Source organism: Molossus molossus, unplaced genomic scaffold, assembly GCF_014108415.1.
Source record: "Molossus molossus isolate mMolMol1 unplaced genomic scaffold, mMolMol1.p scaffold_m16_p_22, whole genome shotgun sequence".
NCBI classification, from domain to species: Eukaryota; Metazoa; Chordata; class Mammalia; order Chiroptera; family Molossidae; genus Molossus; species Molossus molossus.
In genome coordinates this window covers 9,936,809-9,963,860 of record NW_023425358.1, presented here as the reverse complement: position 1 = coordinate 9,963,860, position 27,052 = coordinate 9,936,809, and the positions used below count along the sequence as shown (strand labels likewise).

Below are 27,052 nucleotides of genomic sequence, written 5' to 3'. Positions count from 1 at the left end.
GGCGGGTCTGGGAAAGGTGCAGGCGAGAGTGGCCGGCGGGGCGGGTCCGGGGAGGCCACACCCTGAAACTACCTGCGCGGGACAGGAAGCGGGAGGGCGACGAGCGCACGGCCGGGCGCTGCGCCTGCTCCGGAAGCCCCGCCGCTGCGCCCGCACCGCCGCGCCGCCCGCACCGCCCGCACCGTCCGCACCGTCCGCACCGCCGCACCGCCCCGGCCCCGCGCCCCGCGTCTCCGGAGACCCCGACCCGGCGGCGATGGGAGCCGGCCGCCCGCGGGGACGCCGCCTCTGAGACCCGCGACCGGCCGCCGGGACCATGAAGAGCAGTCGGGGTCGCAAGGGCGGAGGGGGCTCCAAGGACCTCGGCGCGGGACTCAAGTACAGCTCGCGGCCGGAGGTGGGCGAGGGCCCGGGCGGCGGGGAGTCAGGGCGCCCTCCGGCCGGGAAGAGGGGCGCGGGCTCCGCGGGCGCCGTCGGGCCGGGGCGCCGGGTGTGTCCCGGAGCTGGGCGGCCGAGAGGGCGCCCGGCCCCCGCCGCGCTGGCTTTGTCTTGGCCCAGGCACCGCTCCACTGCCCCTTTGTGGCCGCGGTGCTGGCCCGACAGGTGGAATTTCCTGTTTGGCGGGTGCCTGGCCCCAGGACCTTTGGTACCTGTCCTGCTGCGCGCCAGCCTCCGAGGGGGCGGGAAGGCTCCGGTTTTGGGAGATGCCAATCTCCGAGGAAAAAAGGGGGCCACCTAGGGCCCTCCGTGGGCTCCGCACTATCAGAGCACCCCCAGAAGGAACCGGGGGCGGAGACTTGGAGTGGGTGATTCGGGTGGGAGAAAGGAGGTTTCCAGGGGACTTTGGAGTCCTAGCCTTCCTTGGGCTCTTCAGGAATCTGTCTTCTCCTTGCTGACCAGAGGCATTTTATGCCCTCTGCACAGGGGACCTGGGAGACCAGAGCTTTGGGATCCATGGAGCCTGGAGCTAAAAACTCCAGGGTGGGGCTTGTCTGGGCCTTTCTAAGAGAGGACGGCTTTTTGGGAAGGTGACAATGGGGAGGGATGTGGGAACAGGTGTCTTGAGCCTTCTAGAAGACAGCGAAGCTGAGGCCCTTATTTGGCAGGAAGGACAATGAGAGATGCGAGAGATCTCAAAGACATTATGTTAAGGGTGAACTGGGGATGGGTTGTTATTTACCTTACTGAGGGACACACCTGGGTGGCAGCGCTCAGGCAGGACTGGCAGTCAAATCTCCACCTCTTTGCCCAGCGGGGTCCCCAGTTTCCTGGAAGGCCAGGGGAGGACTAGCACTGAGTGGACACTGAACGTCAGGGGCTGTTCTGTAAGGGAGCTTCGCCACTGCAAAAGACGGGCCACCTGTGCCCTGCTCTCTCCTTTGCTCCTGCGCCCAGGAACGTCCTCTCCGCCCCGAACTGTGCCATCGCTCCCATGCCAGGTCAGATTTGGAGCCCTTCAAAATCCCTTCCTTTTCTCCCGGCATCATCTTGGCTTAGGCAGCTTGCAGCAGCCGAACCACGGATAGAACTTGTTTCTTCCCTTTCCACTTCCTTCTTGAGCAAGCCCGGCCTGGGGGCTGGGCCGGTGCTTCTGTGAGCCTCTGCCCGATGGAGCCAGCTTCACCTGGATGAATGAATGCTCTCTGTTTTCCTTTCTGTAATTGCCATGTTTATGAGCCCTTGGTAATTGCCTACTGAGGCCCTGGACTCCAGCCTCCTCAGCAGAGAGCCTGCTGTTTGGTATTTGTTATTTCAGGGCGGTTTTGCTTTGTGACTTCTCTTTTGGGACTTTCTCCTGCTGGCACTGGGAGAGCAGGGTCTTCCTGGAGTCTCCTCTGAGTCATCTCTCTGCCTATGCCCCCTCCTCCCGCCCTGGCCAGGCCTGGGGCCCACCTCCACATTCTGCCCTGAGCTCCAGGGGCCCACTGATGTCTCCTGTCACCTGCAAGCCCGTGCTTCCTTTTCCCCTCGGCCCTGCTCATTTTCTCCTGTTCTGTGACGCTCATCCATTCTCCACCCCGCTGTGCTCTTCCTTCCACTTCCGATTTGGAAATTTTCTTTATGTGAATCACTCGGTCTTTTCTCCCGCCGAGCTCCATTGAACCAGCTATGTTTCTCATTCTGACCAGGCACGGAGGCAGGGAGGGCTCTCTAAGGCAAGTAAGACATGGTTGTTGCCCTTCGGGAACTTACAGCCTTGAGTGCCACACTAAGAGGTGTGTGTAAGCAGACACAATGTGTGTGCAGGACGCGGCTTGCTGGGCCCAAAGCCCGTTCCCTCACCAGCTGTCTCAGTCCCTGGGCCACCCGACGATGTTTGCAGTCAGGGTCTGCAGACTCTTGTCCCCTGACCAGGAGGTGTGGCTGCCTCCCCTGGCGTTGTCCTCCGTGTCCACAGAGCCTCAGTAGGTCATGCCAGCTCCTGCAGTTGCTTCTGGGAAAGGTTCTACTTGGTGGTACTTGTGTCTGGCTGTATCCTTCACAAGGCTGATGACTCCAGCCACTGCCCCACCCCTGCCTGTTCCCATGCATCAGGAAGTGGCCCCCTTCAGAATACTCCCCACTTCCTCTGGAGCCCTGGTGCTTGAGCGTGTCTGGGGTTTGTGTGAGCCCTGCCTGTGTGAGAGCAGGCGTATAGCTGCCAATTACCATGACTGTTAGCAAGAACTGGGGCGCCGGCCTCACTGCGTGTTCTGGCCTCTGCTGAATATGTGATGGTGGCCATGAAGTTGCTGCGGCACCCACTGGTTCCTTGTCAGGTCCGGATTGCCCCGTGTAAGCCTTGGTATGCCCTCGGTGAATGGAAACCAGGATTGAGAAGTCAGATGTCGTGGGGCTGGGCTGTACAGCTCTGGCTATTCAGAGTCATCTCTTTGTTAATAGGTCAAACATTCACTCGTCACGTATTCACAGATATTTATTAGATACCCACCGATGGAGCATGTGTCAGTTACAGGGCAACAGACTGGGAAAGATCCCAGTTATAGTCTCTGCCTTCAGGGAACAGCCAGTGTAGTGTGGGCGCCAGGGAATAAAATTCTGTGTGCTAAAAACTGCATTCCAGAGAAACCCCGGGCGGGCACGGAAGACGGGCAGCCCACCCAGGCTTGAGGAGTCAGAGTAGGTGAATTGGGCCAGAGGCCGCCTGTGACATGGCAGGATGACCAACATGGAGGCAAGACCTGTGCCGCCACTTTCCTACCAGGTGATCTCAGAGATGCTGCGTAATCTCTCAGCCTTCCTTTCTGTGGCTATAAAATGGGGGTGGCATGTATGTTGGAGGTTTGTTACAAGGATTAAAAGGCCCGCTTTGCATGAAAGGCATTTGTGAATTTGTGAGTCGAGGAAGGACTTGAGGCGAGCAGCAAGGTGCTGTGGGTTAGTAGAATGGACGCGTGCAGAGAGGCTTGCGGCCAGGTGGTCAGTGGGGCGCTGACCTCGAAGAAGGGGCACCTGCCCTGTTGAACACAGGGAGTCCCCCGAGGACTGCTGGGGAACCTATTCCAGCCACCGAGACCCTCCTATGATCCCCGTTTTCATTTCCCTGCCTTTACACAGCTACTGTGAGAAGGTCCTCTATGGAAAGGAAAAGTGTGCCAAGACCATGTAACCAGCTACTTGGCCCTTTCTCCTTCTTATTTACTCCCGCCCCTCCCACCATACAAAACAGAACCAGGAACAACTTTCTTCTTTCTTGGGGCTCTCCAGAGGCTCAGTGCTGGAAGATGTGGGCAGAGTGGGAGGGAAGAGCGGGGGGTAGTCAGCTGCTCTTCCCCGGGGGGCTCCCTCACAGGTGCCACAGATGGCCAAGCAGCCTGCCTTCTTCAGGTGGCTTCTGTCCCCCTCGGTCCTGGGAAGACTGGGATTCATGGCCCTCGCTCAGGACACAGCGAGGCATGCACTGTGGGTGGATCTGCCCTGAGCAGGCTTGGTGGCGGAGGGGCCGTATCGTCACAGCCCCCGCCTGGCACTCCGCTTCATGTGGCCACTGTGGTCCTCAAGTTCCCCTGCTGTCAGTTCCTGTTCTGGCTGCTGCTGCTTCTGACATCGTGCACTGGAGGGTTTGCACGAGTACGTCTGTCATTGCCAGCGTTTGCTGAACACCCTGTATTCCGCCTGCCGGTGCTGGGGTTCCACCCTTTCATTGGTGGGGAAAATGGAGCACAGGGAGGCTTGGCAAAGGTCACAGAGCGCAACAGTAGTGGAACGGGGCTTGAACCCAGGTCGTCTGGCTCTGCTGTATTTTACCTGGATTGCTGTAGTGCAAGACGGGGGTGTCGGCCCTGTGGGCCCAGGGAGGGACAGGTTACTAAGGGTAATCATTGATCTGATTTGAATAAGAAACTGAATTTCTCTTCTAGGGATGTTTCTGAGCTGCCTGGGGCTCAGCAAAATTACGCAGCATGTGTAGTGTGGGAATAAGGGTGGGAACTTCTGGGCTTCTCAGAACTGTCACCGGCTGGCAGCGGTGAGACGCGTGTCTGGGTTTGCTTGGCGCTTGTGGCCAATAATTGCCCCTTTTTTATTTATTAAAAACTTTTCTAGACGCAGGCTCCTACTAAACTTATGTCTTGGAATCTCATATTTTCTGAATTTGCTTGTTCTTTTCAGGCCTACCAACAGAACCCTTAGAGTCTTTGTGATAGTTCTCTGACTAGTCAAAATCTTGGCTCTTTTGTCTCTTGAGATGGTATTGATGGTGAAAAAGAGAGGAATTTGATGACAGTCATTCTTCCCATCATTAAATATGCGCACTTAAATTCATTACCTCTGTTTATGCTCACAGCAGCTGTGTGGGAAGAAATGCCTAGTTTACAGATGAGAATACTGAGGCTCAAAGGATTTACATAATGGCCCAAAGGCAGAGGTAGAACAAGAAGTCAAACCTCCATCTGTGACTTCAAAGCCTATGATTTTAACCACAATGCCATTATACAACTGTATTCCACAGGTGATGGCGATTGATGCATATTCCCAGCAAAATCCTAGAACACATCATTAAACAGAGTGCTGAGCACCAGGCGCCGACACAAGTCCACTAAACACCTTTTACACCTAACTCGTCTGGTTTCTTCCTTTGATGGGTTACTCATCTGGTAGACCAGGAGTCCGGCCAGGGATGTGCTTTCAACAAGGCTTTGAACAAAATGTACTTTTATTTATTATATACATGAATAGACCTCATAATGGATATTTTTAAATTTTTAAAAATTCACCCCTTCAAGCCAACAAATCAGGTTCTTACATTTTTCATGCCTTTTCCCATTCTTACCCTATGTATATATTTTCTCTCGTTTGTTGTTACGTACAGAACAATTTGTATTCTGCGAAGGCATTGTATCAGCCTCCTGTCTGCCGGGCATGGTGGAGGATGGGGGCAGGGGCACGGCAAGATCTGGTAGGTTTGTGTCTAATTGAAGGACTGTGCCAAGAGGGTCCATTTATGGCTCCACCTCATTGCAAGCTGTTGCTGACCCCTCCCTGGGCTCCGCACCACTTATTAGCAGCGACTCTGATGAGGTCTTGGAGCATTTGCTTATCATCTTTGTAGATGGATGACACCCTCCTGCGGGGGGGAAGGTCATACCTTGGGTGACTTAATTATGAGTCAGAAGGATGGGGACAGTCTGCTGGATAGGTTGTCAAAAGCAGAATCGTGTCCACCTGTGTCAAGAATAAGTCACCCGCTTAGCAGAATCGTGTCTATCTGTGTAAGGAATAAGTCACCTGCTTACTGCACCACCCTGACAACGGGAACAAGAGCCACCACCTCCCTGTGGTGATGTGAGCATGAGGTAGGCAGGGTGATGAAGGGCAGGTGGAGACTCAGAATGTAGAGTTGACGCCAAGCTCAGGAAAAGCCAGGCATGTAACGTGGCTCCTAGAATCCAAAGTAAATCCCCCCTATATTTTTATTTGGTTATAACGTTAAATGATTATTAAAAGGCTAATATATACATACTTAAGAAAAATATGGCTGAGATAAGTAGAAAGAATTTAGAAGTCGGGGACAGTACCCTAGAGAAGCATTTCACTAACTTGGTATTGCCTATGCATGTTTTCTGAAGGGAGTTGCTTTTCTCCCCCTAACTACAAAAGTTTTTTGTTTGTTTTTCTTTTTAAGCCAAGCATAACAGAAATATACAAAGTAGAAGGTGAAATTCCTCTGAAATTCTCTTCCAGATTTTATTTTATTTATTTATTTATTTTTATTTTTTATCCTCACCCGAGGACATTTTTCCACTTTTTGTACAGATAGAGTGGGAGGGAGAGAGAGGAAGAGAGAGAGAGAGAAACATCGACGTGAAAGGGACACATCGAGTGGCTGCCACCTGCATGACCAACCAGGGCCGGGGACAAACTGCAACCGAAGTACGTGCCCTTAGCGGGAACCGAACCCGGGTCTCTCCGGACCGCAGGCTGATGCTCTAACTGCTGAGCCAAACCGGCCAGGGCTCTTCCAGATTTTATAACCTCCCTATATAGTTCGTCTTATATTCTCCCACGTCTTCTATGCATACACAAGTATGTACTTTTTGGATGTTAATATATGTGTGTACATGATTCTTCCCCAAATGAATCATAATGTCATTCCTATTCTGGAACTAAAGACATGGTTGTAATTAATTAATTTATCACACATTTATTGACTATCTTAACCCACGACACAGCCTCCCATCCACTCCCCTCCCCATCCGTAAGGAGCAGGTGGTTTACCTTGAGACTGAGCCTGGGAGGGAGGTGTGATGGGGGTGCTAGGAAACTTGGAGGAAGTCATCTCACTCAAACTGGGGGTGGGGCCCGCTTGGGAGCTTCTCAGAGGAGACACCTGAGCTGTTTAGAAGGATGGAAAGGGCCTGTGTGCTTTCTGACTTTTTTTGCATTTAACATTGTATTTTAGGTAATTTTTCCATATCATTACCTCCTCTTTTAAAAAACATTTAAAAAAATGTATTTGTAAAACATCCTCACCCGAGGATGCTTTTCTTTCCATTTTTATCGTCAGGTAGAGTGTGAAGGGGAGAGAGAAACATCTATGGGAGAGGGACACATCGCTTGGTTGCCCCCCTATGACCCCCACCAGCGCCGGGGACGAACCGCAACCGAGGTACGTGCCCTTGGCCAGAATCAAACCCAAGACTATTTAGTCCGCAGGCCAATGCTCTACCACTGAGCCAGACTGGCCAGGGCTAAAAAACATTTTTGATTGCTGCATAAGCTTTCGTCAAGTGGCTATGTCATTCTTTAGTTGTTATTATATTATTTGTGTGTGCTAATTGAATATATTAATGGAAATAGCTTGATCAGGAGAAGGGAGGTAATTGATGAACCACTCCCATGGAGACCATGCTGGTCAAGCCTCATTTGGATTATGCTGTTGAATTCTGGGTCCCATGTTATAATGGGAATATTGCTAACTACCAATATTATGAGGTTGAACCAGATGCCGAGAGGCTTAGAAAACACTTTGATTTCTGCCCTGACTGGTTTGGCTCATTGGTTAGAACACTGGCCCTTAGACTGAAGGGTCTCAGGTTCAATTCCCAGTCAAGGCACAGGTTCGATCCCTGGCCCTGGTGGAGGTCTTGCGGGAGGCAACCAGTTGATGTGTCTTTCTCACACCAATGTTTCTGTCCCTCTCTCTTCCCCTCCCTCCCTTCCACTCTGTCTAAAAAATCAATGGAAAAATATCCTCAGGTGAGGATTAAAAAAATGATCCAAATACTTTGATTTCGAAACGATTAGGCTGAGTGTGTTTGGCGAGAGGAGGAGCAGACTCGGCGTGCGTGGCCTGGAGTCGTTCAGGAGCCTCCCCGAAGTGCAGAAGTCAGGCGGCTCCGTTGCCAGGCTCACGTGCGGGGCTCATGGTGATGCTGACCACACTTTGGGGAGGAAGAACGTGTCATGTTGGCACTAAATGAAAGTACTGTTTCCCCCAGAAAGGATGGCCGCGGGAGGATGGGAAAAGGGGTGATGTCTAAAAATTGTCCCAACCCTAAGAATCAAATTCCAAGGATACAGTTGCATAGTCCTCCTCTGGCTCCTATCCTGTTACTTCCACCATAGGGTCTGGGTTGTATTGCACTTGGGTCCAGGCACTGTCCCTTGGTAGTGGTGCTTTCCTGGTGGCATATTCAATTCTTTTACCCAATCAGCAGCTTTGCTCGTAGCTCCAACATGCCTGGGAGCTACTCAAGAGGTGGAAGAGATGTTTGGAATGCAGTCAATTCCAAGGCAGATGGCCTTGGGGCTTGTCCACTTACTTCTGCAGATCCTTGGGTTCGCCAAGATAGCTGTTAAAAAGGTTAGACAGATGTATCGTGGAATACTACTCAGCAATGAAAAGGAACAAGCTACTGATGTATGCAATGGCTTCAGTCATGTTCCAGGGAATTTTACTGAGTGAAAAATGCCAGCAATCCCTAAAGTTTATAAACTGGATAATTCATTTCTATAATGTTTGAAGTGACAACTTTAGAACTGGAGGCCAGGTTGGTGGGGAGGGGCCAGAAGGGAGGTGGGCAGGTCACACCCAGGCAGCAGGAGGGATCAGAATCTTGACTGTACTGGGGGAGGCAGGAAATTGTATCAGTGATAAAAGCGTATGGAACTTAATACTTACACACGAGTGAATACAAGAAAAATGGGAAATGTGAATAAGATCAATGGATTATTTTAATGTTGTGGTAATATAATAGTTTTTTTTTTAATTTTTTTTTTTTCCTTTATTGATTTTAGAGAGAGAGGAAGGGAGAGGGAGAGAGAGATAGAAACATCAATGAGAGAGAACATCGATTGGCCTCCTCCTGCATGCCCCACACTGGGGATCGGGCCCACAACCTGGGCATGTGTCCTGACCGGGAATCGAACTGGTGACCTCTTGATGCATGGGTCTGTGCTCGACCACTGAGCCACACCAGCTAAACTGTGATATAGTTTTGTAAGATGTTAGGGGAAACTGGGCAACATGTGCAAGGAATCTCTCGGTGTTATTTCTTACAACTGTACATGATTCTATGATGATCTCAACAAAAATTTCAATCATCAGAAAAGCACTAGCTTATGAAATAAAAATGTGGCCTCCAAGGAAAAGAATGAAAAGAAGTTACATGGTGCTGCCTTCCCTTCTTGTTCCTGCAGTTGAGTTTCTGGGGGAACGCCGGGTTGTCGCCGCAGGCAGATGCTTCTGCTCCTGGAGTCTGGTGCTCTGCGGGAGAAAGGTGGGAAGCTCTGGGGCCAGGACGAGGACCTCTGGCAAATAAGGACAGGCTGGTGCCGGCCTCGTGGGATCCAAGAGCCCAAGGAAGGGGCAGGGTGGCAGGCGTTGGGGTGTTGGGGCATTGGGGTGGAAGGTGAACTTGGGATTCTCTGGTTGGAATTACAAAAAGAGGGTGTATCCTAGGGGTACCTTTTAACTGGGGACTGGGAGAAAAAGAGCCTGGGAGAGTCTAAACTTGGGGGGGGGGACTGTAAGCAGAACCCTAGGGTATGAGCCGAGCATTCTCCTTCCTTCTAGCACCCAACCCGAGTTGGAAAGTTCCACACAGTGGAAGGTTCCCTGGGCCTGGCGCCTGGGAGACTGTCCCAGCTCTGGGTACATAACCTAAGTCGCTATGCAGAGAAGTCTTTCAGTGAATGAATGAATCCATCAACCAGTCAATTGCTAACTCTGGCAAGGTCAAGGGTAAAGGGATGGGGAGAGAAGCAGAACAAATAGGAACTGGGACACCCTGACCTCTGAGGGCTGCCTAGTCTGCTCACCATGGCAGTGGGTGGCATTGATGCCAAGTGGGTGGTGCAGGCATAAGGTAGGCGAGGTCCCAGGAGGAAGTAGTGTGGATTGAGGTGGTCTGCAGGGGTTTCCTAGAGGGGCTTGGCCTCAAGCTGTGCCCTCAAGGGCAGGCAGGTTTGGTAGGTGGTGAGGGGAGTTGAGCCACTCTGAGTGGGCAGGATGGGACCAGCCTTCTCGTTTCATACAGGGTTGGGGTCCTCCTGGCTGGGGACAGGGTGAAAGGTGGGAGCAGTCAGCACCCCTAGATCCGAGGTGAAGGGGTGGTAGTCTGTATGCAGAGTTGGGCACAGCATGTTCCCCCCTTGGCCCAAGCTGTGGGTTTTGTAGCAGGTAGTTCTTAGCTCTTTCAGGCAGTTAATCTTCTCGGTGTACTTGTGGGGGTGGGAATGGGCCCCTGCGGAGCAGCAGGTGTCCTGAGAAGAGTTCTGGTTTTGCAGTCAGACGGACCTGGGTCTGGAATTCAGTCCTGCCACTTCCTAACTATCTGGGCTTTTGATAAGTGACCCTCTTTTAACCCATTTTCTCATCTAAATGTGAAACCTGGTTGTAAGAATCAGAGGTGACATAGATTAAAAGCACTTAACATGGCACCAGGATGCACAAAGCTATGTCTGCTGTGACCTCTGCCCCTCGCAACTGTGCCAGATGGGTGTGAAAGCCGCTTGGTGACAGTTGGTGTCCTGTGGACTTCGGCCCATGAGGAGACCCCTCCCAACGCTGCTCTGAGGCTCCTGGGCAGGTACCTCTCACTCGGCGGTCTTGAAACCTGTCTCTGTCTTTTGGGATAGTGTCCCAAGGACAAGGTCCTGCTGTTACTTCAACCAGTCTGTTTATTTTGTTCTGAGATGCTGCAATAAATTGCATTTGAAACAAGATTTTAATGTTTGAAAAAGTGCTTTGGAACGACTGGACCGTGATGGGTAAACCGAGACCCAGAGCGTAGACGCGGTCCGGCAGACGCCCTGGCCTTGCTGGAAACGGCTCTGCAGCTGCACGTGGTGGGAGAGGGGGCTTCTCTCTCTCCCCCAGCGCAGTCCCTGCCTTTCTCGGCGAGGGAGAGCAGGGGACAAGGGGAGCCGGGGCAGGAGGCCCTGGATGTGTCTCCCTGGGGCTCCCTGGGTCTGCTGTGCCTGGCTGTTTGAGGCCGCGAGGTGGATTTGTGCTGTTAAGGGTTATTTTCGTTTGTTTTGTTTTGTTGTAATGTTTTAACTTGAACTCCAGCTGCTCCACCAGACCAGAGGAGGAAGGGGCCTTGCCTGGCTTTGGCGGATGAATGGATGGTAGGTGGAGAAATCAAAACTGAAGGGAGAGTGTAGGTAGGCCCCTGTCATTAGCATGAGTCAGCTCATTTGTTTTCAACACCTCTACTTAGAAGGCTCTAAGGGGTTGTTAACCCACTTTTTAGAGAGGAGACCAATGGCTCAGAGTTCCCAGGCCTGACACCTAATGTAGGTCACCCCCCCCAATCCCTCAAAAGGGAAAGAAGGGACTTGTATTGGGAGTTGTTGTCTGTCCCCTTGGGGGGCTTGTGGCAGGTCTGTGGTTCTGGGACCGTGCTCTGTGGGCAGGGCTGGGCAGGGCCGGGAGTTGAGGGGAACACAGGTGAGAAGCCTGTGGGAGTTTCACGCTGGCTGGCAGAGGCCCAGCCCCTGGGTTTCTGGCTGACACAGCTCAGTTGGCTGAGTCAGGCCCCCAGGGACTTCTCTTCCGGCTCTGACCAGGTGTGCACAGCTTCGATTTCCTCCACTAGGAACTGTCAGCGGGGGGCAGCTTTCTGTGTCTCCACATGGCTTGGGCTCACAGAGCTTAGGTAATCTGGGCTCCTTCTGGTGGGAAAGCAGTGACGGGGTCAAAGGGCAAGGGTGAGAGGGTTGGGCAACAAGAAGCAGAGGGTGTAGAAGTCCACTGCCAGCTGGCTGGACTTCGGCTGGGCGTGTGTGTCTCAGGAACTCTGGTGGCAGGCGGGGACACTCGAGGGGCGTGGGAGGGCCCCAGGGCATGGAAGCAAAGCCCAGCCCCGTCTAGCAGGTGCCGGCATCCCGGCTGGTGGCTCACACAGGCAGACCGAACCTGAAACGTGACCTCTCACTGTGGGGCCAGGGGTGGGCCAGGCCAGGGGTCTCGAGGAAACCAGCTCCTTGGGCGCTAAGTTCCTAAGAGAACCTGGGCCCTTCTCCTGACTGCTGTGTCAGCATCCCCACGGAGAGGGGCTTGGGAGTCTGCATGCTGGGCAAGCTCTGTGCTTGTTTTATTTTATTCTTTATTGGTGTTTGCATGCCCAGGCCAGTCTGGGAGATGCTGGGTGGCTCCTGAGAACCTGGCCTCCCATAAGATCAGTCGTCTGGGCTGGTGAGTGGGTGGAGGATTCTGATGTGGGATTTCTTTCCCTTCTCATTTATCCCTTCGGTCATCCTGTGATGAACAAACCAGGTGTCCTGTCTGTGCTGGTCAGTGTGCTGGGCTGGGCTGCAACAGCAGCAGGGCGGGGAAGCCTTGCTCTCGGGAGCCTGCCCGTGGGCTGGCTGCTCTCGGGCCGCAGCTGCCCGAGTTTTCCTGTGTGGGTGGTGACTTAGGTAGAGAGAGCTCATCCTAAGGCCTCTCCTGCCCAGAGACAGGGTCCCTTCATAATCAGCCACTTGAAAAAGAGACCTCTCTCAGTTTCCCCTCTGCTGTCTCAGTGCCATGTACTCCCGCTGTGCTCAGCATCACCGAGGAAGGTACGCGTGGGGGCTTCACTTAGGTGCTGTCGTCTCAGGTGGCCCTGAGCCACGCTGTGTCCCGGGGGCCTGTGGCAGGATCTAACAGGGGCTGGCCTCAGGGAGCGGCCATGAGAGTTATGTGGCTTGGTCTTTCTTCTTGTAAAGGAAGACACTCATCTTGTTTTTTTTTTTAATCCTCACCCAAGGATATTTTTCCATTTATTTTCAGACAGAGTGGGAGGGGAGAGGAACATTGATTCGAGAGAGACATATCGATTGGTTGCCTCCCGCATGACCCCAGCCAGGGCTGGGGACCGAACCACAACCAAGGTACGTGCCCTGGACCGGAATCGAACCCTCGACTCATTGGTCCGGGAGCCGGCTCTCCAACCGCTGAGCCACACCGGCCAGGGCCCGGCGTGCATCTTTGAGTGCGGCAGATTGCCTTCTCTGCTCGGAGCACCATTGCAGATTCCCAGCTGTCCTTTCTTGTCTGGACAATCTCAGGGGTATTTCATGGTTTCTAATGACCGCAGTGACAGTGATGACATCATGGAATTGAAATCCATCCCGTCTGGTGGTGGGTACACCGAGTCACCGAACCTGTGCGTGAACAGCACCTGCCACCAGCCGATGGCAGAACTGGCAGTGGCAGGTGAAGCCAGTCAGCCTTGTTCTGGTCTGAGCAATAACCTTTGTTTCCAGCCAGTGACATCACCTGCCCTTTGACCTTGATCTTCAGCAGCAAAAGCAGGTTCCCAGTTGCCATGTGATGGTCTTTCACGGTACCTCCCAGGACTCTGAGTGACCTTTCCTGTTCTCAGGTTCCCTTCCCAGGAGGTCACACCCAGCCTTAGCTAAATGAGCAACAATTCTTAAAAAAAAAAAAACCCGTCTAGCTTAAAGATTTCTTTTTCCTCATCTGCCTTCATTGGAGTCTTGCATGGATTTTTGGATAGTTAGTATTATTTTTGTCATTATAAATGTAAACACTTACCAGTTGCTCTTCTGTAGTGAGGCCCACACTCTGAACTACCGGTGACAATAGTCTAGCTCTGGATTTGCTGGTCCCCAGAGCCAGTGGGAGCGTGGACCCCAAGGAGTTTGGAGTGGGAGCCAGGAGGAGGTCCCTGTCAAGTGGAGAATTCTTTGGTTGACTTGCACAGAGTTTTGTTTGCTCAACGTTTCGGTTTCAGCTCTGGGGAGTTTCTTACTTAATGGGAGTCAGGTGACTGCAAGGGTCTTTCTTTTTTAATCCTCACCCAAGGATATTTTTACATTTATCTTCAGATCAAGTGGGGGGGGGGGCAGGGGAAGGAGAAAGAGAGAGAGAGAGAAACATCAATGTGAGAGAAACACATTGATTGGCTGCCACCTGCATGACCCCAACTGGGGCAGGGACAAAGCCAAACTGAGGTACATGCCCCTGGCTGAAATCGAACCCACGACTCTTGGGTTCGCAAGCCGATGCTCTAACTGCTGAGCCAAATTGGCCAGGGCAAGGGTCTTTTTTTTTTTTTTTTCAATCCTCACCCAAGGATATTTTTCTATTTATCTTCAGATAGAGTGGGAGGGAAAGAGGGAGAGAGACAGAAACATCAACATGAGAGGGACACATTGTGAGAGGGACACATCGATGGTTGCCTCTCACACGACCCTGACCAGGGCTGGGGATGAACCACAACCAAGATAAGTGCCCTTGGCCGGAATTGAACCCGTGACTCATTGATCCGCAGGCTGGTGCTCTGCTGCTGAGCCAAACTGGCCAGGGCAAGGGTCTTTCTTATATCATCAAATAGCTTTTGTAAATCAGTTTTTTTGGACAGCCACTGTCCTTGGGGAGGAGGTGTCGCTTGCACTGGTGTGCTTAAAGCAACAGAAAATACGGTCCTCTCCAGGGCTTCCACATGCGCTGGGTTTCTGGACCATCTCCTCTATCGCTCCAGTAAGTTGGATGGGGATGGTGATCATCTGAACTTGTCCCTGCAACCTGCCCCTTGGGTTCTCCCCCTTCATCCCTCCAGGTTCTTCACTCTGCATGTACCCCAGGCTTTTCGTGGCCACCTGTCCTCTGGGAAGCCATTCCTTGCTCTCTTGTCTGAGCTGCCTCTGAGCCCTGCTGTGTTTCTGGGGACTGGCTGGTGGTGGGAACTGGCATGCGAGTGATGTGGCCTCTGTGTCTGTAGTGAGCATCTGGCTTCACAGCGCCGGTTTTCTGTGTGCACTGCAAACGTGTTTACTTTTACAAAGAGAAAGGAGAGGCAAAACAAGCACAAACGCCCCCATGCTTTCTCTTCCGCTGGCTCTGTGGCCCTGAGAGACTGCTATATGTAGAGAGATGGTTATGTTATAGTGAAGCCAATGGATGGGAGCTCCCCCTCCACCAGAGCACCCTGGAACTCGGCCTGGGTGGAGGGCATGGCCCTCATCCTAGCTTTACTACCTCTGTGACTTTGTACAGGCCACTCCCTCGCAGCCTCAGTTTCCATAGCAATAAAATGTCCGGGCTAGGCAAGATGATCTGTAATAGGCCTGAAAGCAGAGCCCAGGGCAGAGTTATAAAGGAAGCTGTCTAGTTAGTGATTAGACAGCATTTCTGGGCTAAGTGGAGCCCAGCATTCACCCTTCCCGGAAGATCAAGGCCCTGCCATGGAGGCGGCCTCGCCCGGGGTCAGGCCAGGGTCGCCCCTGCGGTACCTCCCGCTTCCCAAGGAACCTGCTTCCCCTGGTCCCTGAGTACTTGCTGCTTGAGTTCTGGAAGCTGACCTCTCTGGGAGGTAGAAGCCAGGACCCAGTCCAGACTGGCTGTGGCCCTGCAGTCTCCCCGGCCTTATCTGTAGAACAGGGTGCTGGCCCGAGTCGTGAATGACTCCAGGGCTGTTGTGAGGATCAAGTAAGAAAATAGTTATGTAATTACTCTGTAAATTAAAAATAAACATAATAAACAATTATTTCTTACATTTCCTCTAACACATATACACATACATACAGTTCGTTTAGAGACCAGTCCTAAAGCCTTACAATTTTTTTTTTTTTATCCTCACCCGAGGACATTTTTCCATTTTTAGTTCAGGTAGAGTGGGAGGGAGAGAGAGGAACAGAGAGAGAGAGAGAGAGAGAGAGAGACATTGACGTGAAAGGGACACATCGAGTGGCTGCCAACCACACGACCAACCAGGGCTGGGGACAAACTGCAACCAAGGTACGTGCCCTTAGCGGGAACCGAACCCGGGTCTCCCTGGACTGCAGGCTGATGCTCTAACCGCTGAGCCAAACCGGCCAGGATGGTGTGTTGTTGTTTTTTTAACCATGATTACACAACCAAGAACCATTGGCTATTTAAAGAAAACCCACAACCTGAAAGAGAAAGACAAAGACAAAATTCTGATAATTAAAAAAAAAAAAATCTAGTTGCTAACCTAAGAAAGAGCCAGAAGGTAGTACATTCATAAAATAAGAAAAGACTGCCCTGGCCAGTTTGGCTCAGCGGTTAGAGCGTCGGCCTGCGGTCTGGAGAGACCCGGGTTCGGTTCCCGCTAAGGGCACGTACTTCGGTTGCAGTTTGTCCTCGGCCCTGGTTGGTCGTGCGGGTGGCAGCCACTCGATGTGTCCCTTCACGTCGATGTTTCTCTCTCTCTCTCCCTTGCTCTCTCTCCCTCCCACTCTATCTGTACAAAAATGGAAAAATATCCTTGGGTGAGGATAAAAAAAAAAAAAAAAAAGAAAAGACTGCCCAATAAAGTAACCATCAAAGAATAAAATAGCAGGTGTTGGCTGGGTAGTTCAGTTGGTTAGAGCGTGGTCCCAATATAGGTGGTGGGTTTGATTCCTGGTCAGGGCACATATAAGAGTCAACCAATGAATGCATTCATAAGTAGAACAGCAAATCATGTTTGTCTCTCTCTCTCAAAATCAATACAAAATTTTTAAAAAGAATAAAACATCACTTGGAAATGAAATATATGATTCTTGACATTTAAAGAAAAACATTCATAGCCTTTTATTATTATTATTATTATTATTTTTTTTTTTTTATCCTCACCCGAGGACATTTTTCGATATTTTGTTCAGATAGAGTGAGAGTGAGAGAGAGAGAGAGAGAGAAACATCGACGTGAAAGCGACACATCGAGTGGTTGCCACCCACACGACCCAACCAGGGCTGGGGACAAACTGCAACCAAGGTACGTGCCCTTAGCGGGAACCGAACCCGGGTCTCTCCGGACCGCAGGCCGACGCTCTAACCACTGAGCCAAACCAGCCAGGGCAATTTTTTAAAACTTATCTTTATGTTGAATGTATTACAGATGCCACCCCTTTTCCCCCATTGACTCCCTCCTCCCCAATCACACCCCCCTTCTGCCTTCCCCACACTATTGTTTGTGTCCATTGGTTATGCATATATGCATAGAAGTTCTTTGGTTTATCTCTTCCTGCCCTCCCTCCTCGCTTCCCTTTGAGGTTCATCAGTGTAACAACCAATTTGTACTTCCTAATTCCTCCAGCTTCTTCACCCATCCCCCCAGCACCCTCCCATTTGGCAAGCAACAAAAAGTTCTCTGTATCTATGAATCTGTTTCTGTTCTGCTTGCTCATTTTGTTTGTAGATATGTATTTATTGCCATTTTATAGTTCATATTTCTGTTGATAGATATGTATTTATTGCCATTTTGTAGTTCATATTTTTGTTCTTCTTCAAGAAGACCCTTCAACATTTCATATAATACTGGTTTGGTGGTGATGAATTCCTTTAGCTTTTTCTTCTCTGGGAAACTCTTTATATGTCCATCGATTCTAAATGATAGCTTTGCAGGATAGAGTAATCTTGGTTGTAGGTCACTGCTTTTCATCACTTTGAATATCTCTTGCTACTTCTTTCTGGCCTGAAAAATTTCTTTTGAGAAATCAGCTGACAGTCTTATGGTAGCCCCTTTGTAGGTAACAAACTGCTTTTCTTTTGCTGCTTTTAAGATTCTCTCTTTGTCTTTAACCTTTGGCATTTTGATGATGTGTCGTGGTGTGGACCCCTTTGGGTTCATCTTGTTTGGGACTCTCCATGCTTCCTGGACTTGTATGTCTGTTTTCTTCACCAAGTTAGGGAAGTTTTCTGTCATTATTGTTTCAAATAGGTTTCCAATTTCTTTCTTTCTTCTCCTCTGGCATGCCCATGATGTGAATGTTGGTACGCTTGAAGTTGTCCCAGAGGCTCCTTACACTATCCTCATTTTTTTTGGATTCTCTCTTTTTTTTTTTTTTGCTGTTCTGATTGGGTGTTTTCTGCTTCCTTATATTCCAATTCAGTGGTTTGTTTCTCGGCTTTACCTACTCTACTATTGATTCCCTGTAAATTATTCTTTATTTCAGCTAGTGCATCCTTCTTTTCTGACTGGTCCTTTTTTATGTTGTTGATGTTCTCACTAAGTTCCTTGGAGTTCTCCTTAATTTCCTTGAAGGTCTCACTAAGTTCCTTGATCATCCTTATAACCAGTGTTTTGAACTCTGCATCTGATTGATTGCTTATCTCCATTTTGTTTAGTTCTTCTCCTGGAATTCTGTTCTGTTCTTTTACTTGAGACATGTTTCTTTGTCTCCTCATTTGGCTGCTTCCCTCTCTCTTTTTCTGTTTATTAAGTAGAGTTGCTATGTCTTCTAGACTTCATAGGGTGGCCTGTTGTTGGTGTCCTGTAGGGTCCAGGGGCACAGCCTCTCTGATTACCACAGCTGGGCCCCCCCCCCCTTCCCCGGCCATCTGCTGCCCCAGGGAAGGGCTCACCAAAGAACAACAGCCTCTGACAGCATGTCTGTCCAGGAGAAAGCTGCCCCTCCAGCTCTCACACCAGTGCCGAACAATTCAGTTCTTCCCCGTATGTCCCTGGGGCCTTTCAAGCTGTGTCCTCCCTCCCCCAACGCTGGAGCCCAGAAGAAACTAGTTTAAGTAAGTCCGTGCGCGGGCCCTTTAAGGAGCTGCATGGGGCTCCAGCCGCTTCAGCCTCCCTGAGCCTCAGTTCCCGCTGGTTTTACAGCCAGAAGTGATGGGGATTCTCTTCCTGGCACTGGAACCCTGAGCTGGGCGCCTGGTGTGGGACGGGGACCCCTCAGTCCTCAGGAAGGACCTTCTCAGCCGAGGTGTCCTCCTGATTTTTATCCGCCACACATGGGTGTGGGACCAGCCCGTCCCCTCCGCCCTCCTACAGTCTGGATGTGGCTGCTGCTTTAATCCCGTAGCTGTAGGACTTCCATTCAGCTTGATTTCAGGCGGTTTTGAATGATGGTTGTTCTGTAGTTTAGTTGTAACTTTGATGTAGTTGTGGGAGGACGCGATACCGCATTTACCTACCCGCCATCTTGACCGGAAGTCATCTATTCATTGCCTTTTATTTATTATTATTTTTTATTCCTCACCCGAGGACACTTTTCCATTTATCAGCAGATAGAGTGGGAGGGAGGGAGGGAGGGAGAGAGAGAGAGAGAGAGAGAGACAGAGAGAAACATTGATGTGATAGAGCCACACCAAGTGGTTGCCTCCTGCACCAGGGCTGGGGATGAACCACAACTGAGGTATGTGCCCTTGACTGGAATCGAACTCACGACTCATTGGTCCACTGGCCGATGCTCTAATCGCTGAGCCAAACCGGCCCTTTTAAAATAAGTCTTGAGGTCAGGTGATTTTACTCCAGTTTTGTTCTTCTTTTCATAGTCTGCTGCATTTTCTTATGAATTTCAGAGCAGCTAATCAATTTCTATAAAAAGCCTGCTGAAATTTTGATCAAGATTGTATTGAATCTTTAGACAAATTTGAGAATAGACATCTTAACTATATTGAGTCTTGCAGTCCATGAACATGAGGTATTGCTTAATTTATTTAGGTCTTTTAAAATTTCTCTCAGCAATGTTTTGTAATTTTTTAAAATGTTTTGTGTTTTTCGTAATATATTTTTTTTCTTTATTGATTTTAGAGAGAAAGAAAGAGAGAGAGAGAAACATCAGTGAGAGAGAACATTGATTGGCCACCTACTGCCTGCCCCCAACTGGGGATCAGGCCCACAACCTGGGCATGTGCTGTGACTGGGAATTGAACTGGTGACCTCTTGGTGCATTGGTTGACACTCAACCACTGAGCCACACTAACCGTGCTAATGTTTTGTATTTTACAGTAGGTCTTGCACATCTTTTGTCAGATGCCTCTTCTGTAGTTCATATTGTTGATAAAAGATTTAATTTTTTAGTTGTAATTTCCAGGTGGTTATTGTTAACATAAAAAAATACAATTGAGCACTGGCTGGGTTGTTCCACACACTAAAAGGTTTCAGGTTCGATCCTTGGTTGGGGCGCGTTTGGGAGGCAATAGATTGATGTTTCTCTCTCTCCCTTCATCTCTCTGTCTCTCTAAAATCAATGGAAGCATATCCTTGGATGAGGATTAAAAAATAAATAAGAATACAATTGATTTTCATATATTGATCTTGTATCCTGCCACCTTGCTAACCTCATTATTTCAACCTTTTTTTAACTTGCAAAGCTGCAGTTATGAAGACAGTATGGTATTAGCATAAAGACAGATCAAATGAACAACTGATTTTTTTTTTTATCCTCACCTGAGGACATTTTAAAAATATTTTGTTCAGATAGAGTGGGAGGGAGAGAGAGAGAGAGAAACATCAACATGAAAGGGACACATTGAGTCATTGCCACCCACACGACCCAATCAGGGCCAGGGACAAACCGCAACCGAGGTACGTGCCCTTAGCGGAAACCGAACCCAGGTCTCTCTGGACCGCAGGCCGATGCTCTAACCTCTGAGTCAAACTGGCCAGGGCTGGACAACTGATTTTTGACAAAGGACTGTATCCAGACGATATCTGTATAGCTATTTACCTATAAATATACTCAAAACTCAATATGAAAATAAGCAAACCAATTTAAAAACCTAAGAGCCCTGGCCAGTGTGGCTTAGCTGGTTGAGTGTTGTCCCATGCACAGAGAGGTTGCCTGTTTGATTCCCAGTCAGGGACGTGACTGGGTTGTGGGCTCAATCCCCAGTAGTCAGGGAGTGCAGGAGGCAGCCAGTAGATATTTCTCTCTCATCGATGTTTCTCTCTCTCCCTCTCCCTTCCTCTCTTTCTAAAATCAATAAAAACATATTTAAAGAACTATGATTTGAAAAGATACTTCACCAAAGAAGATAAACATATGGCAATTAATTAAATGAAAAGATGTACAACATCATTAGTCATTAGGGGAAAGTATCCTAAAACCATAGTGAGATACCACTAAACATCCATTAGAATGGCTAAATTTAAAAAGATTGACTATATACGTGTTGGATAGGATGTGGACAACTGGAATTCTCATACGTTATACCGCTGATGGAAATGTAAAATAGTGTCGTCACTTTGGAAAACTGTTTGGCAGTCTCTTAAAAAGATAACACTTATCATGCAAACTTGCTGTTCTACTTCTAGGTATTTACTCAAGAGAAATGAAAGCATATACCAACACAAGGACTTATACAGGGATGTTTATAGCAGCTTTGTTTGTGATAGCCCCAAACTGGAAGCAACCCAAATGTCCCTCAGGAGGTGGACAGGGAGATGAATTGTTGTGTATCCTTATAGTGGGATAATACTTAACAGTAGAAAGGAATGCACTGTTGACATAGTAAACATATGATGTGGGTGAATCTCAAAATATTGTGTTGAGCAAAAGAAGCCAGACAGTGAAGAGCATATGCTGTATAATTCCATTTATATATAAAGCTCTAGAAAAAGCAAACTAGTCTTTACTGATAGGAAGCCAGTAAGTGGTTGTTTGGGGACAGAAAAGGGACTCAGGGAGGTTTGGAAGGGAAGGGCCAGGAGGACACTTTTCAAGATGATGGGCAGGCTTGTTTTCTTAACTATGGTGATGGTTTTGTGGGTGTATATATACATACACACCAAAGTTGAGCACTTTAAATATGTAGTTTATTTTATCAATTACACCTCAGTGAAGCTATTTTTAAAATTCTATGGAAGGTAAAATTCTATAAAGAGTATGTTTTAAAAACTCAGTGGGGGGGAAAAAGGAGAAACATCTGTAACAAAAATTAATTAATTTAAAAAATAAAAATATAAACAAAAACAAATAAAAAAATCCCAGAATGTTGAAGAATCCCAGATGACAAATGTAAAATACAACAATGGGGAAAGCTAGATGAAGGTTTCAAGGACTGCTCTTTATTCTTGGTGCTCTGAAGTTCCATCACGATGGATTTAGTTATGTTTGCTTTTCATTTATCTTTCTCTCCTTTCATTGAGCCTTTTGAATTAAAAAGACATGCTTCTCTTTAGCTCTTGGAAATATTCTCCCTGTATTTCTTTGATAATGTTCTCAGCCAGGCTCTGGAATTGGGCTCTGGTGTCATAGGAGATAGAGGAGAGAAGGGAAGGGCATTGTTAGAAGTCCTCAGGTCCCCACCTCTGTCCCAAACAAAAATACTCCCACCCCACCAGTGAGTGCCCCATAGGGGATCGGAAATTGACTTCTCCAGACCTGAGGACACCAGGCGCAGAGGAAGGCTGTAGTGAGGGGCGAAACGAGACAAAGGTCTGTTCTCTCACATGTTCTGAATTGCTAGTGTCTGGATTTAAATCATTCCATCCAAGATATTAGAAAATTATTCTCTGGAGCAATCAAAGCATCCCACAAAAAAGATCTGCACAGCTTAACTGTTGGGAGTGCCTAGTAAAATACCCACTTAATTGTGGCCTACAGTGAAGCCACTGTGCCAAGCCATTCAGACAGAGCTTCCAAACAGCCTTTTGGACCTAATTCCTAAGTGTGTATAAACAACCAGGCATCCCTGGGCATGTAAGGAAAGCCTTCAACATGAAAGAGAAAACAATAACAGAAAAGGTACTCAGTAGAAATACAAAGATGAGAAGATTGTGCACCCACAATTCAGAGAACAAGAAGAGTAAAATTCAGAGAACAAGAAAGAAGTCTTGGAAATTAAAGTTTTAATAGCAGAAATGAAAACCTCAAAGATTAAGAAACTAGATGAATAATAGCAGAGAAACGATAAGTTAGAGATCAATACATATAATAGAAACTGCAGAAAGGTAGACCAGAGGATATGAAGGGGAGGGCGTTATCTAAGAAATAATACAAGGAAGTTTTCCAGGCTGAAAGATAAGAGTTTCAAATTCAAAGACCAGGTAGAGTGCTCAGCTCATGAAATTTTAAAACCCAATTCAAAGCATATCCTCTAGATTCCAGAGAAAGAAGAAAAATCATGAATAAAGAAAAATGGATGTGTACTATTATCATATTTCTCAAAAGCCAGTTGGAAGCTAAAAAGCAATGGAGCCTTCAAAATTCTAAATGAAAATGATTAGAAACCTATAGTTATATACCCAGCCAAACTATCAACAAATGTGAGTGCGGAAGTAAGGTACTTTCAGAAATGTGTGTCTCACATTTCTCTGGAACCTACTGAAGTGTGTGTTTCAATGAAGTGATCCGAGAGACATAAAGACATAGAATCCAGGAAGGGAGATGAAGGGAATTCTCAGGGTGATGGTAAAGGAAGTTCCAGACAACTTTAAGGGGGAAGCCCCCCAGGAGGAAAGTAATGTGAGAGGTTATTTGACAGACTTTACATGTGGAAGATTAGAAGAGTATTACAGAGCTCTTAGATTGTGTGGAAAGACTTGGGTATATGTAAAAAAGAAACCCAAGTAAAAGAATATTTGCAGCAGGAAAAACAAAATATAGTTGTTCTGGGAAGAAAACAGTAGTGAGCAATATTTTCCAAGACTAATAATGCAAATGGAGCATGGATATAATTTTTTAAAACTTTAGCCCTGTAACTATTGGGTAAGAGACAGCGAAGGAAGGACATTAAAATCCACATTATTGCAATAGAAAGTCAGTTGATTATATTTTAAGTGGATGAATCAGGAGGTAGTGGTATTGGCATGTTATTTAGAAATATGGAATTAAATTCCAGAACAAGTGGTTTGAAAACATTTTAAGTAGTTGCCTCTGGGGTGTGTTTGTTATCTTTTTTATTATTATTATTTTTTATCCTCACCCGAGGACATTTTTCCACTTTTGTGCAGACAGAGTGGGAGGGAGAGAGAGGAGGAGAGAGAGACATCGATGTGAAAAGGACACATCGAGAGGCTGCCTTCCACACCACCCGACCAGTGACCGGGATGAATTGCAACTGAAGTATGTGCCCTTGACTGGAATCGAACCCGAGATTCATTGGTCTGCGGACCGACGCTCTAACCGCTGAGCCAAACCGGCCAAGGCTCTTATCTTTTTAAAAATTTATTTTTATTGAGATATAATTGGCCTAGTATTGTATAGGTTTAAGGTGTTCAGCATGTTGATTTGATACATTTATATACTGTAATATGAATACTGTAGTAAGGTGAGCTATGGAATGTGTTACTGTGTGCAGTTTTAGATAAAGTCACAAATACAACAACTAGGAAACACAACATTAGAGATAAATGCGGCAGTTAGAACAGGGTGCTGACCCTGCACCTGCACCTGCCCCATCCACACTCATGCCCCCTCCTGGATGCCCCTCGACAGGGAGGAACCCAGGACGCTGCCGTCCTGTTTGTGGGAAGTGTTGGTGTTTTTCCTGCTCTTGGGTCTGAGTGTGGATTCCAGTAGAGCCATGACCTTCTCACCTCACCTTGAAACCCTGTCCTCAGCTCCTCCAGCTAAAAGCAGAGGCCTGTCCCACAGTGGCAGGCAGAGCTGCCCAAGGTCACTGCTTTTTCCTGTCGACTGGTGAAACAGGGCGAAGCAAGGCCACTGCGTAGGGTGTAGAGTTTAGGTGCTGCCCACGGGCTTCTGGTGCAGGGGATCAGTGGGGCCCGGGCCCTGGCGGCTGGAGGAGGGGCTGCCCTTAGAAACTTGCACTGAGGCACCTGGTGGCCAATCATGGCCCTGGGCTGGGCCCGCCCACACCTGGGCACCTACCTGCATCAAAGATGATTCATGTAAGTGGAGTTTCAATGACTGGGTTTAGACAGGCTGTGGAGGTGAGAGAGTTTCTGAGCCACTGTTCCTTTCTCTGTTCAGAACATGAACGGCTTTGAGGAAGGCCTGGAGTTCTTGCCGGTCAACAACACCAAGAAGGTTGAGAAACGAGGCCCCAGGCCCTGGGTGGTGCTGGTGGCTGTGCTTATCGGCTTCTTGCTCTCGGTCACGGCTGGTTTACTGGTGTGGCACTTCCAGTGTGAGTAAAGCTGGGGGAGGGGCGCTGGGGGCATGTGGGGTGACTGCCTCCTCCCTCAAGGGACAGACCAGGGCCCGCCTCTGATGGATAGGAGGGAGAGAAGGGAGGAGCAGTGGGGTGGGTGAGGAGGGTCTAAGGCTCTGTGTCCCCTTCTCTTTCGAGCTGGGGGGGGGGGGCTCGTCAGAGCTGCCCATGGGGCTATCCGTCCGGCTCCCCTGGCACTCACTCCCGGTTGTCAGTTTTGCTGCTTCATGCTCTTGGGTCTGAGTGTGGGTGTGGACTCCAGTGGAGACCTGGCCCACTGCCCCCACACCCTTCCTCGTCACTCCCTGGGGTTGCTGAGGGCAGCTTGTGGACACTGGGGGACAGGACGGGGTGATGTCACTTCCTCTGACTGCTCTCCTTCCCTGGTCTTGCCCAGACCGGAATGCGCGGGTCCAGAAGGTCTTTAATGGCTACCTGAGGGTCACAAACGAGAACTTTCTGGATGCCTATGAGAACCCAAACTCCACTGAGTTTGCAGAGCTGGCCAGCAAAGTGAAGGAGGCGGTGAGTCCACCTCCCGGCTCGAGCCCTGTCCCTGTTGTCTGCCCCTGGGTTGGTGTGGGACACAGGAAGGGCACCCGGGTCCCAGGAGGGAGGGGGCGGCACGGGCTGGGGCAGGGCCATTGCTGCGATCTGGCCTCCTGAGCCTCCTCTCCTCCCGCAGCTGAAGCTGCTGTACAGTGGGATCCCGGTCCTGGGTCCCTACCACAAGGAGTCAGCAGTGACTGCCTTCAGGTGGGTGCTGGGAGAAGGCTGGTGCGGGCAGAGTGCTGGGAGTGGGGTCGTGGGACACGTGCCCTGTAGCCTGCGGGGCGATGCAGCATGAGGTCCTGGCCTGGGAAACCAAGGTGCCAGTCCTGTCTGCCCTTCATGCCTGTGACTCAGCTCTTGTGTCCGGGCAGTGTTGCCATGACAACAGGTGCTGAGGTGGGTGGAGCACTTTGCCACATAAGCCACTCAGGAATGGGTTTGGGTCTGCACCTGGCATCTCGGAGAGTGGGGATACATGGTGCCAGAGCCCCCCTGCATCTCCGACGTGGGCCTCTCTCCCCAGCGAGGGCAGCATCATCGCCTACTACTGGTCGGAGTTCAGCATCCCCAGCCACCTGGTGGAGGAGTCCGAGCGCGCCATGGCCGAGGAGCGTGCCATCAGGCTGCCGCCCCGCACCCGCACCCTGCACTCCTTCGTGCTGACCTCGGTGGTGGCCTTCCGTGAGTGTGGGGCGCCAGGGGTGGGCACTGGGTGGGCCAGCCTGGGTGGAGCAGGGGGCCACCGCTGGGCAACCACCGCTCTCTGCGGGGAGAGGAGACAGCGTGCTGGCCAGCACCTCCCTCGGAGCATAAGGAAGCAGGAACAAGGAAATAGAACAGATCAGTAAGTACTATGTTCTCCCTCTTGTTTTTCAGCCACTGACCCCAGAACAGTACAGACCACCCAGGACAGTAAGTATTGTGCCCTCCTCCTAGAGCAGTGGTTCTCAGCCTTCCTAGTGCCGCGACCCTTGAATACAGTTCCTCATGTTGTGGTGACCCCCAACCATAACATTATTTTCGGTGCTACTTCATAACTGTAATTTTACTACTGTTATCTCTTAGGCGACCCCTGTGAAAGGGTCGTTCGACCCGCATAGGGCTCACAACCCACAGGTTGAGACCGCTGTCCTAGAGGAAGATTGGGATGTGGCCAGTTGCCCCTTCAATTCAGGGGTCCCCAAAAGTCACACTTTGGTGATAGCCAGCACATCCCTTGCCTGTCCCAGGCCATGGGAAACCCCCTTCCTGGTCTCCCCGGGTCCAGGGCAAGCTGGACTCCTTGGAGAGGCCGGCCCTGGGGATGCCCTTGTAGGGCGCTGGGCTGCTCACCCTGCGGCTCTGCCCAGCTTGGCCCATGTCCTCCTGTGTCGCACACAGACAGATGCAGATTCGCCCTGCACGCCCGAGGAGGGGAGCTGACTCGCTTCACCACACCCGGCTTTCCTGACAGCCCCTACCCGGCTTTCGCCCGCTGCCAGTGGACCCTTCGGGGGGATGCCCACTTTGTGCTGAGCCTCACCTTCCGAAGCTTTGATGTCGCCGCCTGTGACGACCATAACAATGACTGGGTCGTGGTGTATGACACCCTGAGCCCCGTGGAACCCCGCACGGTGGTGCAGTGAGTGTCTGGGGGCGTAGAGGTGGCCGTGGGAGCTGGCAGCTGCCTCTGGTGGGCCGGGCCCTGGAACGAGTCGCAGTGCAGGCGGGAGACGGTGTGCCTCGTGGCCACGGGCCACTGCGG

The 27,052-nt window shown here is 49.9% G+C and overlaps 1 protein-coding gene across 1 annotated transcript in view; it reads left to right on the top strand.

The window, feature by feature from the left end:
- Positions 1–263: 263 nt before the first annotated feature.
- The window catches only part of ST14 (ST14 transmembrane serine protease matriptase), a 38,107-nt gene continuing 11,318 nt past the window's right edge, over positions 264–27,052 (top strand). The window contains exons 1-7 of the mRNA XM_036276696.1: positions 264–397; positions 24,576–24,732; positions 25,154–25,281; positions 25,442–25,512; positions 25,832–25,989; positions 26,185–26,220; positions 26,689–26,929. Of these exons, the coding sequence (XP_036132589.1) occupies positions 317–397; positions 24,576–24,732; positions 25,154–25,281; positions 25,442–25,512; positions 25,832–25,989; positions 26,185–26,220; positions 26,689–26,929 (872 nt within the window). The 5' untranslated portion in view covers positions 264–316. The remainder of the gene's footprint in view (positions 398–24,575; positions 24,733–25,153; positions 25,282–25,441; positions 25,513–25,831; positions 25,990–26,184; positions 26,221–26,688; positions 26,930–27,052) is intronic.